This window comes from Ictidomys tridecemlineatus, chromosome X, assembly GCF_052094955.1.
Source record: "Ictidomys tridecemlineatus isolate mIctTri1 chromosome X, mIctTri1.hap1, whole genome shotgun sequence".
NCBI lineage: Eukaryota > Metazoa > Chordata > Mammalia > Rodentia > Sciuridae > Ictidomys > Ictidomys tridecemlineatus.
The window spans coordinates 16,206,466-16,218,939 of NC_135493.1; the positions used below are offsets into that span (position 1 = coordinate 16,206,466).

General features: G+C 39.2%; 1 protein-coding gene across 5 annotated transcripts in view; it reads left to right on the forward strand.

Annotated features, from left to right (window-relative positions):
- The first annotated feature begins 4,238 nt into the window (after positions 1–4,238).
- Map7d3 (MAP7 domain containing 3) overlaps positions 4,239–12,474 on the forward strand; it is a 32,010-nt gene continuing 23,774 nt past the window's right edge. For all 5 annotated transcript variants that reach the window (XM_040286098.2, XM_040286093.2, XM_040286086.2 and 2 more), the window contains exons 1-4: positions 4,239–4,378; positions 9,758–9,856; positions 9,945–10,028; positions 10,827–10,990. In XM_040286098.2, the coding sequence (XP_040142032.1) occupies positions 4,312–4,378; positions 9,758–9,856; positions 9,945–10,028; positions 10,827–10,990 (414 nt within the window). In that variant the 5' untranslated portion in view covers positions 4,239–4,311. The remainder of the gene's footprint in view (positions 4,379–9,757; positions 9,857–9,944; positions 10,029–10,826; positions 10,991–12,474) is intronic.

Genomic DNA, 12,474 nt, shown 5'->3' on the forward strand with positions numbered 1-12,474 from the left:
TGAATCTGACAGGTAGCTCAGGACAGGGGAAAAAGAGCTCCCACATAGCTGGGAAGCTTACAACTCAGTACAGTGCTGAGGTGGTGGCAGCTTTAATACAACAAATGTGTTGGACTGGAAAGTTCTCTGAATTTTTATTAGATGTAAATTAAATTTTTATAAATTTTATTTTTTAATAGAAAAATATTTGACAATCCCTAGACCTGTTATGACTGTGGTTTCTGAATATTTTTCCTGTTGGTATAAAGTTTTTTTAAAATTTTTTTTTCGTTGTAGATGATCTTTATTTTATTTATTTATATGTGATGCTGAGAATCAAACCTAGTGCCTCACACATGCTAGGCAAGCACTCTACCACCGAGCCACAACCCCAGCCCTGGTGTAAGTTCTAAAGGGGAAAATGAGCCAAGTAGGAGAGAAATAAGTGAACTGGATTCTTGTTCTCTTCTGCCCTCCTTAGGGAACAGGAGGAGACTAGAGGAGAGGAGAGGGAGAGGAGGAGCTGCCTATATTCTTTCCCAGTTCTGAATCTGTTTTAGCTCCTGAATAGTTGCCACTCTCCCCAAGCTGGGAGCCTTACCTTCCATGTTATTCTGAGAAATGTACAGACAGTCTGGCAGGGGGTCCTTATGGAGCTGCTCTAGGCCCAAGGAAATATCTAAAGATACTCAGATATGAATCATTAGCTTAGAGTCAATGAGATGTGTAGGCCAGGTGCAGGACTTCCTTCTCTGTCTTTTGATCTGTGCCAGACACAGAGTAGGTGGGCAGTAAAAGTTTAATTGGATGACTTACCTACAGAATGAAATGATGAATACTAAATTTCATAGTAATCCAACAAAGATGTTAGAGAGAAAGAAGGGTTACCTATACATTAAAATGTGCTTAAAAGCATATCAATTAAGGTAATTTATGGACTTAATTTGGTTTTTTAAAAAATTAGTTGTTGATGGACCTTTATTTTATTTATTTAGTTTTATGTGGTGCTGAGGATCAAACCCAGTACCTCACACATACTAGGCAAGTGTTCTACCACTGAGCCACAACCCCAGCCCCTGATTTGGATTTTTATTCAAGCAGCAAATAGTGAAATAATTGGGGAATGTGAACACTGGCTAGATATTTGATATTTTTGTTAACCCTACAGAGTATTTTTTAACTTTAAATGTTGTCATCATTTTAAAGTAAGAGGTTTTACATTAAAATCCAGATTCCAAGCTTATTTTTTAAAAATAGAGAGCTCTGATCCCAAATGGACCCATCTCCTCACTCAGGAACTGTGTGCTGTGGTGAAGGCGTACTGGTCTTTTGAAAGTAAAACAAGGACTATCTGGTTCCCTAAGCCCCCATCTCAAGTTCAAAATAAGTGCCACTTCTTCCCTTGACATCTCAAACAGGACTAATGTCTCATCCTTCTCAACTCTTAGAACCTATCATAATTAGTTAACCAGCTCCTTGTACTTTTGTATGTGGTTGTCTTATCTCCCCTCCCTCTCTCACACCCAGGCTAGACTAAAGTTTTAACAGACTCTGAATACTGAAAAGATTGTGTAGGGTGCTTCCCCATATGTAGTTCCCAATCAATTTTATGTTTCCAAGTAAGCTGAAGACAAACTTTCAAGATTAAGAAATGAAAAAGAAAAACGTATGGAATAGTTGAAAGAATGGCAAAATGAACTCATGTGACTGTCCAGATTTTTAATATTTTTTGGTATTTGCTCTTATCTGGCTTTCTCCCCGAACTCCTCCTCATCAGTGTGTTTCAAATATTATGAGGCTTCACCTCCAAATTCTTTTTAAAAAAATATTGTTTAGTTGTCAATGGACCTTTGTGTTATTTATTTTTATGTGGTGCTGAGAATCAAACCCAGTGCCTCACACATGCTGGGCAAGCACTCTACCACTGAGCCACAATCCCAGCCCCACACCCAAGAAATTTGACCTTTATGCAGTATTATCTATTATACCATTTATATTCAAAATCTTCCAACTATCCCAATAATGAATGTCATTTAGAGTTATTTTTAAATTCAGATTCTATTCAAGGATCATGCGCTGCATTTGGTCTCTTTAGACTCTTCCAAACTAGAACCCTTTCTTGATGTTTCAGTCTTTCATGACACTAACATTTTGAAGTATCTAGGACCATTGTTTTGTAGATTAAGTTACAGCCTCACTTTGTCCAAATATTCTATCATTTCTAGATTTGAGTTCCACATTTTTGCAAGAAACCACAATGGTGATGTTGTTTTCTAGATTTTCTATTTGTGAAATTTCCAATGAATTAAAACCCAATTCATCAAAGTTGAATTTGGGTTTGTGTATGTGTACGTACTTTGCTGGTGCCCTAATCACAGGTGTGTCATAATAATAATCATGGCACCATGATCACTGTATTTACTTCGAAGCAGGGCTTCTAGTGTTGTTGATTATTTCCTCACCAATACTTATTGTTCAGTCTTTAATTTGTGCCAAATCTGTAGGTGTAACATGATATTTTTTGGTGCTTTTTATTTGTATTGACTACTAAAGACTGAGCATTTTTCAATATGTATTGGCTATTTGTGTTTTCTATTGAGAGGTGTGTTTATGCCTTTTGCCAAGTTTTTAGAAGTTGTTTTATCTTTCATACATTTAGATCTTTGAATTCTGAATACTAATCATTTATAAATTTTCTATGTCTCAACTCTCATGAACCAGTATCACAGAAGGCATAAGCACATGAATACTGTAGCACATTTTGTTCAAATTCCAGTTTTTTCACTCTGGACAAAAGATTTAACATCTCTCTGCTTTATGTAAAAATGAAGTTGATAATGGTACATACGTCATAGGTTAGGAGGGGGACTAAATGAGTTAATACATGTAGTGAAGTAAGAACAGTACATGGATCTGGGTGTGGTGGCACACATTGTAATCCCAGTGGCTCAGGAGGCTGAAACAGGAGGATTCCAAATTCCAAGCCAGCCTTAGCAAATTAACAAGGCCCTGAGCAACTTAGTACAACTCTGTGTCTAAATAAAATATTAAAATGGCTAGGGAAAGAAAGAAAGAAAGAAAGAAAGAAAGGAAGGAAGGAAGGAAGGAAGGAAGGAAGGAAGGAAGGAAGGAAGGAAGGAAGGAAGGAAGGAAGGAAGAAAGAAAGAAAAAAGAAAGAAAGAAAAAGAACAGTACATGGCACATAATAACAATAAGTGTTTGGTATTTTAGATTCTTCCATTTTATAGCTTCCATTTTTTTATTTGTTCTTATTAGCTATACATCATAGTAGAATATATTTTGACATATTATACATATATGGAGTATAACTTCTTTTTCTTCTGGTTATACAGGATGTAGACTTACATTGGTTGTGTAATCATATACACACACACAAGATAGTAATGTGCCATGTCATTTTGATGTCTGATTCATTCTGAGACTCAGTGGGCTTATTCAAGTGCCGTCCTATAAGTGGTCTCCTGTTCCATTTTGAGGGTCTCCTGCAGCCCCAACCATAAACCCTTTCCTTTCAACCATGTGTCATAAGACACAGTAATAATACATTAATGCCAGGGGTGAATGCATCTTGTATAAGCAAGTGTCCATGAAATCATGTTCTTCAAGCCAACTTAGTTTGTCCTGTGAATGGGAAAAATATTCTGCAACCTCAAAAGCCTCCCTCCAAATCTGGAGATTCATGCCAATAAGTGCTCTGTTTTACTTTAAAGGTACACACATATCCCAATGATATTTCACTCAACTTTGAGGCCCAATGGCGTCATCATTTGGTCTGCAACCAGGTAAGATAGTCTCTCCTCACAATGGAGCCCCTAGCACCTCACAGTAACATATCCTCCCATCCTGTCCCTGGGCCTCTTCCCTCAACTCAGGCCTTTGTGGTTCAAAGACTAGTAAACTGGTGATACAAGTGCTCGGTGGAGGCACTCCGTAAATGTACCCTAACTAAATGAATGGATGGGGAAGGATGGAATGTTAATGCGTTGCTAGGTAGAGATGAAAAAAGGAGAACAGGAATGTTGGATGGACAAGTAGGCAACTGATTAGCTAGCACCCAGGATGCGCAGGAGTACAGCACGAAAATAGGAGAGGGTTTCTTCAGATAAATTAGTCACTGCCCAGTCGGTGAGGCGACCTGATGTGTGAAGAGCCGCGCTGCCTAGATTGAGGGTTCCACGGCGGCGCGGTGGCTCTCCGGGCCCCGCCCCGCCCCGCCCCCCGGGGTCCAGGCCGCGGTCCCCCCGGAGGCTACGGCAGCGCCTGCGCATTGCCGTTCCAGAGTCACCAGTGGGTCCCATCTCGCCTCCGAAGATGGCGGACCACACTGTCGCCGGCCCCAGCGGCAGCACATCCTTGCGGGGACTTCGAGAACGTATGGGTGAGCTGGCCGGTGGCTCTCAGGTTAACTCGGGCCATCACGGGAGGTGGGCTTCCCTGGGCCCTAGAGGCCGAAGGAGCGGCGGCGCGAGTTCCACAAAACTTTTCTCCGGAGTCGCCACGCGCGGTCCGGTCCTTCCTTCACCCCCGCGGGAATCCCCTGGGATGGAACTCGGGGAGTCTCGAGCAGGGGGCGGGAGGGGAAACGACTGTCCAGACCTGCCAGTGGTTGAAGTCCCGCTGCCAACGGCCAAACTGTCGCTGCCAACGGCCAAAGTCCCGCGGGCTGGGCGCGAGTGAGCTAACGGGCACTGCCCAGGCGGGTGGGGCCCGCGCGGCTGGAACCCCGGACTCCGCCGTTGGCCCTGAGCCCCGCCGTTGGAGGACGGAGGACACCCGTGCGACCGGCCGAACGGATGCTCAGCTACCGGGGATGTGCGGGAGACCTAGACCCCGCGCACCCGCGCCGCCACTGCGGCTGGGGCAGCGCTTCCAGCCTTGGAAAGTTTGAGTTTTTTCCCAGCCCGAGGCGTTCACACCCTTCTGGTCAGAGTCCAGGAGGGAAGGAGCTGTGGGTGGGGGGTTTAAAGTTGGGAAGAAACTTGGCTCTCTGTACCTCCTGATTTGCCTTGCTGTGGCACATGACTTCGACAAGATGTCACCTTCCTGGGACATTTTGCAGTCCCTAGGCTGAGCAGTACTTAGGAGTGCTTTCATCTCAACAGATCCCATCGTCAGAAAGTTTTTCCCTCCTAAAAAAAAAAAAAAAAAAAAAAAAAAAACCCGAACAAACAACAAAAACACATTAATCAAACGTGGCAGTGCGTTGTTTGATTCGGGATAGTGCGCTCCTACCTGAGCCAGAGTATTTCTTGCTCACGGGAGGGTGTTTTAAGCCTGTCCTCAGTAATTACCTCTGCTATGAGCGTGAATAAAACGGTTTTATTGTGTTTTTTTTTTAAATCCTTTTTTCATTTGCAATTAAGAAGTTAATTTAGATTGAGATTGGGAGGCTATATGGTACTAAACAAGACTTTGAATCAACTTTCCAAAGAATATATCAGAAAGAAATACACTTTCATTGTTCCGTAGGGAAAAAAGACTATACCTTCTGCGTCTAGGTTTGGTTCACTCAGAGTTTGCAGTAACTTGTAGTGCTTATTGACACCTTAGGCCCTCTGATAGTAGATTATCAAGGATTGAAATTAACCAGCATTATTCCAATATGTTGGAAAGAGCATGTGTTCTAATATGTTGTCTGTATACCCACTAAAAACATTTGTATATTGAGTTTTGGAAAATGTTTTAAAATTATGGAAAGTTGTCTGAATTTACAGCATTTCCTACTTCAAAAATGTCATGCAAAAAAGCCTTAATCCTTCTGGAACCCTAGTTTACAGCATAGTTTACATCCTTGCTGCCCCTTTCATATTCACAATCAAAAACATCACATGTTAGACTTCCACAAAGCACTAGCTTGACTAGAAATGCCCTCATGGTGTCAGCATTTTCCTGAAGGGGTCAATGAGACAATGGAATGTTTTTGCTAGAAGGTCAATTTCATCTCCTACTGGGAGCCTAGCTGCATGAATTAAAATAGAACAAATAACTTATGTAGGTGCACAGTAAACTCTACATATACTTATTTTATACATTTATACATGTATGCATTAATATATACATTATATAAATGTACATGTATATATACTATATAAATGTGTGTATATGTACATTTACTGAGTTACATTTCTCTGTATAGCACTATGCTAAGGTTGTAGTATTATATTGACAAGAGACACTTTTATACAGAATTGTTTTAAAATAAAGTTTATTTGAATATTTCAGCCAGATGAGCATAAGAAACTTTGCTCCTGACATGTCACCTTTTCCTTCTTATTTTTTAAATCTGCACATGATTTCTCAGTGTAGAGTTTATTATTCCAAGAAACAAATGCAGAAAAAGCCACTGAGACTGAAAGCCACATTATCATAGAATTTGAGAGCTGGAGTAATCTTAAATTTAGTTCAGAAGTCAGTATCCCAGCTAGAAAATTCTGGGCAGGTTCTACAACTGGACCATATACTGTAATGGGGAATTTGCTGTTTTTCCACATAGCCATTCTATTCTAGACACCTCTAAATGGTAGAAAATTGCCCCTAATTTTTATTGTGTTTAAGATATTGGTTTGGCTTTGTGTGTGGGGGGGGGCGGGTGTCTTCTGAAAGTACTTATCCTTAGGACTTTGGCTGTTGCTGTTTTAGGCAAAATTCTGTGATCTACCTTTGTGTGTGTGTGGTTCCCTGATTGCAAATTTGTGTTCCTATTAGTTTTTTCTTAATACTTTAATATTTCAAAATTAGTTGCTTTTTAATGTACAGTTAATTCCTGGCTTATCACTTACTATTTTATCACTATTTTTCTCTGTGATCTGGGAAAGTTATATTTAGCTTCAGTTTATTCATTGATGAATATAAAAATGTGTACTTCATAGGATTGCTAAATGAAGTAATACAAATGAACTTTGTAGATTGCAAAGTGATATGTATTATTTGGTTTGGCAGTTCTATAAATATTAAGACTCATAATTCAGTTATTTAATTTTTTTAGTTATAGATGGACATACTATCTTTATTTTGTTTATTTATTTTTATGTGGTGCTGAGGATCGAACCCAGCACATCACATGTTCGAGGCAAGCACTTTGCCACTGAGCCACAACCCCAGCCCTATTTAAATTTTTTTACCTCATTCAATTTTAGTAATATTCTTCAATTTCCAGGCAAAAGGTGGCTTGGTCCCTTACTTTGAGTTTAGAGTTGGGATAACAAGTATTGAAATAATATAGTGTTGTATACTTACTGTACCTTGCCATTACTTTTTCTTTTTCCCTTCAGGGCTGGGAATGAACCTCAGGGCCTCATATGCTAGGCAAGTGCTCTGAGCTATCATCCATTGCCCTTGCTGCTGTTACACACACACACACACACACACACACACACACATATATATGTCTATATATGTGTATATTTATATATATACATATATGTATATATATACATACATACACATGTATGCATTAATACTTCAAATGAATGTTAAACAAATTTTCTCATTCAGTGAAGTTGAATGAAGTGAATCTGGAAGGAATTGAATCTGGACATAATCTCTCATTACCTGGACATTTAAAATAATTTTTAAAGCCTGTCTTTTTTGTGAACATATTTCTTACCAGTAGGAATTTGTATACAATGATCTAAAAATCGGGTTTAATATTATTACTACATTAGCCTTTATATGATTTAGTTCATTAATCCCACCGCAAGTACTTCTAAGGTTATGTGGTATAAGATTTTTATGGGCTGAGGTTGTGTGGCTCAGTGGCAGAGAGCTTGCCTAGCATGTGTGAGCATTGGTTTCCATCCTCACACCACATTAAAAAAATAAATAAAATAGTTATTATATCCATTTACAACTAAAAATTTTAAAAAAGATCTTTAGAACCTGGTAAAATTGTACCTTTTGAATGAAATTTCTTATGGTCAGCTAAATTGTAAAATTCAGAGTCCAATTCTTAGGACTTCTAAGTAGGAGAATTGAATGTGCAAAAACAACACTGTGTTCACAGAAATGTGAGTGGGGAAGTATGTGGGAGGGTTCAATTTATAGACTATTTGTAAAAATTACTGTCTCCACATAATTGCCAGTAGTTGAATTATCAAGAAAGAGGAGAAGAGTCTCATTTTCAAATTTAGCTAGGTCCTAGATTATCTGAGCTGTTAGGTCCATGGGTCAAAAAATATCCCTTTTCTCTCTTGAAATAGTGATCCCTATGGCAGCATTTGTGATTTCACTTTTAAGGTTACCCTGTAAAACAACTTCCATGTAGCTTAAGTGCAAGGAAAGCAGCTCTTTTCTCTTATTTTTAATATTTTTTAAACTTTTATTTATTTTATATTGTGCTGAGGATTGAACCTAGTGCCTCACATGTGCCAGGCAAGTGTTCTATCATTGAGCAACAACCTCAGCCCCCTTTTCCCTTATTTGTTTTGATTGCCCATCTTTGTTATATTTTTCCTATACCTAACAATCAGACTTGTGTGCCGTTTCAAAGGTGCATATTTTCTGTGCTTTTATACAGGAGTAAAACAGTTTTCAGTGTTATTCTCCATACCCTTCCTAAAGAAGTCCAGGATTGTGGAGTATTTTAGATACAACCATCATGGAATCAAAGGATTCAGAGATCCCCTATAATAACTCTCATGTGTATCATTTTATAGTCTTTCTTACTTTCTCTCAAGTTGCAGTCTCCTAATCTTGCATATAGTCCTTACTGAAGTTTATTTTCTCTCTTTTCTGCCTGTTGATATATGTTAGCAACTTTGCACAATTTGTATTGCTTTGCTTGACCGTTTTACTACCTAGAATGATATGTCATTGGAAATTCCTTGTACACATTGCTGCTGCCTCCACCTTCCTTGTAAATTAGAATAGACTTGGGAGGCCTGGAGGTGTAGCTAGAGTGCTAAGAATACTGGAAAGCCTGGATTAAATCCCCAGCACACACCAAAAAGAAGAAAACAAGAAAGAGAATAGAGCTTTTTACAATTGCAGATGCTTGTGCCCCACCTGGGGCTGGATTAGGCATTGCTGATGTTTTTAAATTGACTCAGGTGATTCTAGTATGCAGCCACGATAGAAAGCCTCTATTCTAGATGACTTCTATTGGGCCCAAGCACTGAGGATTTCACTGTTCATACTCTGATTCCAGATTCAGATCCATAAATTAATTTATATATATATATATATGTGTGTGTGTGTGTGTGTGTGTGTGTGTGTGTGTGTGTGTGTGTGTTGTATTTGGACACAATAACCTGTATTTTATTTTTATGTGGTGCTGAGGATCTAACCTAGCATCTCACACGTGCTAGGCGAGCACTGTACCCTCAGATCCATAAATTTTTAACCTCTTAGTTTCTAAATTCCCAAATTATGGTGAAACATATTTTTTCCCAGTTCTTGGCCAGCTCAGTTTTTTTCTACTACTTGGTGTAATGTCCTTCTCATACATTTTGAAGAGCTATCAATCATTGGTTCCCCATTGATCCATAAACTTGTGCTGCCACATACAATACAGTTGTCTTTATGTCCACAAATACTTTGGCACATCCATAGTAAACACTTTTAACTCTTTAATCAGGTATCGTTGAACAATATAGGTATTCAGTACATCTTTATTGTTGACCCAGATTAAGCAGTCACAATTTTACCTTGAAGAGTGACCCAGTTCTTTATCATCACATAAAATTGACTGTGGTGATCCCTCTATTTCCTGTTTGTGTTTTGATATCTAATCCCTTTCCTTTATCTCCTAATATTTTAGTTGCTGCCGCTCAAGCAGTTGCAAAAGAAAGACGAGATCAAAGTGGAGTTAGCTCTTTTTCAAGTCAGTCTCCAACTATAAGATCAGCATTTAAGCCAGGTATAATTTCTTTAGTGCTTCAAGAACAGCAAAGTGTTATATCTTTAAGATTTGATAGCATATTAATGTCTGTATTCTTTTTTTAAAGTAATAGATGGGTCTGTTCTAAAAAATGACTTAAAACAAAAATTAGCAAAGGAGCGCAGAGAAGAAAGAAAAAGACAACAAGAAGGTATATTTCAGACTTTTATTTATATTAAAATGAATAAATTTTATGTAAAGTTCATATTGGTTTTGCTTGCTTTTTCTCTGTGTTTATATGATAGATAATAACTTTTGTTATATAAAAGATTATTATATTGGATTAAATTCAGTTACCAAATCAGATAAAAAAATCTTTGACTAAATTATTCAATTTTTCAAGATGTAGTTTCTGTTGTCTGTAATTTTCTGAAAAGTAAGGTATGAACATTTCTTCAACATCTGTAAAAACAAGCAGAATGGGATTTTAGTAAAAATGATTTTAAGCCAGGTGTGGTGGCACATGCCTATAATCTCAGCATCTTGGGAGGTCGAGGCAGGAGGATTTCTAGTTCAAAGCCAGCCTCAGCAATTTAGCGAGGCCCTGAGCAGCTAGTCCCTGTAATCCAAGGTTTACAGGTGTAGGCCACCATGCCCAGCTAATTTGTTTTATTTTTGCTTTTGTTTTAAGTGTTGGGGATGGAACCTAGGGCCTTGTGCATGCTAGGCAAGAGCTATATCTGCTGAGCTATATCCTCAACCCCCTTAATTTGAAATTATCATCTGGCTCAGACACTCCAAATCACCAGAGTTAAATGAGCACCCAGTGAAAAATGGTTCTTTAGTGTCCACCTTTATCCACTTATTACATAAATCTTTAGTTTCTAGCTAGGTTATGTTGTTTTGAGAAAGACAATGAGTAATATTAGCTGTTTTCTTTGTGTGTAATGTAGAAAACAAATTTTTTTCTTGGCTCTTACACCTTGAAATTGTGTTTGGACTATTTCAGCCAGTAAAGAAATACAACTACTTGAAAAAGAAAGAAAGGCCAAGCTCCAATATGAAAAACATCTGGAAGAAAAGCAACGAAAACTAAGAGAACAAAAAGAAAAAGATGAGCGGCGAAGAGTATCTGCAGAAGAAAAAAGAAAACAAAAATTCGAGGAAGAAAGGGTATCTAATTTTATAGCCTATTCATCAGATGATACCATATGTTGCCTGAATCTGAAATATGTTTATTCTTAGCCCTTGTCTGCTTTACTCCCTGTGGAAAAGGACTCAGTCCCAGCTCTTTCCTCTCTTCTTCCCTTTTCCTTCCCTCAGCAGTAGAGGCTCTTGCTCTGTCCTGATAAGGTCCTAGGAGCTCAGACCCTAACCTCAGAAAGGAGTAGCCTTGCAGATGTAGGAACAAAGGTCCCATTTGCCTTTGGGATATGGCTCATAGGATACCTGTGATTTGGGTTGTGCTCTGAGCAGTTCTATTATCGAAAACCATTCACTATTGTCCCAATGCCTAGAGACTGAGGACAGACCCCAGTGCCTCAGCTCCCTGACCTGCCCCCATCTGACTAGATGGTTTCTCTAGACTCCTCTGATTGTGTGACTCCCCAGTCAAATCTAAGCACTTTCTCTCCCCTTCCATGTACGCTGGCTCTCTTGTGTGTGTGCCTACTCTCTCCCTTCCTGTCTCTGTCCCTTCTGTGCTTCACAGTCCCTTTTCTGACTTGGCCCCTATGGACCTGTGGTTCATGGTCAGCATTCTTCATTTTTTCTCTTGTCTGTGGCACTACCACTCTTCCTTTCTGGGCTCTTTTTGGTGTGTGACATGTTAGTGTGAGCCGGTGGTTTCCTTATGCCCCCTTTCTTCCTCATGTGTGCCTCTGCAATCAGTTTGTCTTTTGTTATTTAAACTGTGCATCTGGCTACCTGTCATTCTCTATGATTTTCCCTTTTTTTAATCATAAACTTTTGTCTCATAGGTCATTTCACTGCTTGACTCCTTCTGAATCTGGCATGTTCTCTGTGACACAGTCTGTTTGTTCCACTGACTATTCAGTGTCTCTAAATATGTTTTAGACTCTCTGACCCTGACTTTTTCTTCCTGAGACCACTCACTTTTCTTTTTATTTTCTTTGTCTTAGAGTTTCCATGCTTTTCCCCATCTTCTAGCTCTCTGCCTGTCACTCTCTCAGTGTGTATGCATCTTTAATCTCCCTTCCTTATTTTCGGTTGCTCTGATTTTTGTATTTCTTTTTTTCTCCTTGTCTCTTTGGTTCCATTTCTCCCTATGAAACTTCTTTTGTCTTTCTCTGTGGTACATACTTGTCCTCCTTTCTGGTGGATGCAGGTGCTCTCACATGTGCTTCATGCGCAGCCCTGCACCCCATCTGGAGATCTTCAGTATTTTCTTGTGCCTTTTTTTCCCCATCCATGGTCTGTTACCTTTTCCTCTCTGCCTTACTGAACATTTTTTTTTTCAGTAGTGGGGATTGAACCCAGGTGTGCTCTACCACTGAGCTCTATTTCTAGCCCACACTTCTTTTTTAATTTTGAGATAAGGTCTCACTAAGTTGCCCTGGCTGGCCTCAAACTTACAATCCTCCTGCCTGAGCCTTCAGAATAGATCAGATTATAGATGTGTACCACCATACCCAATC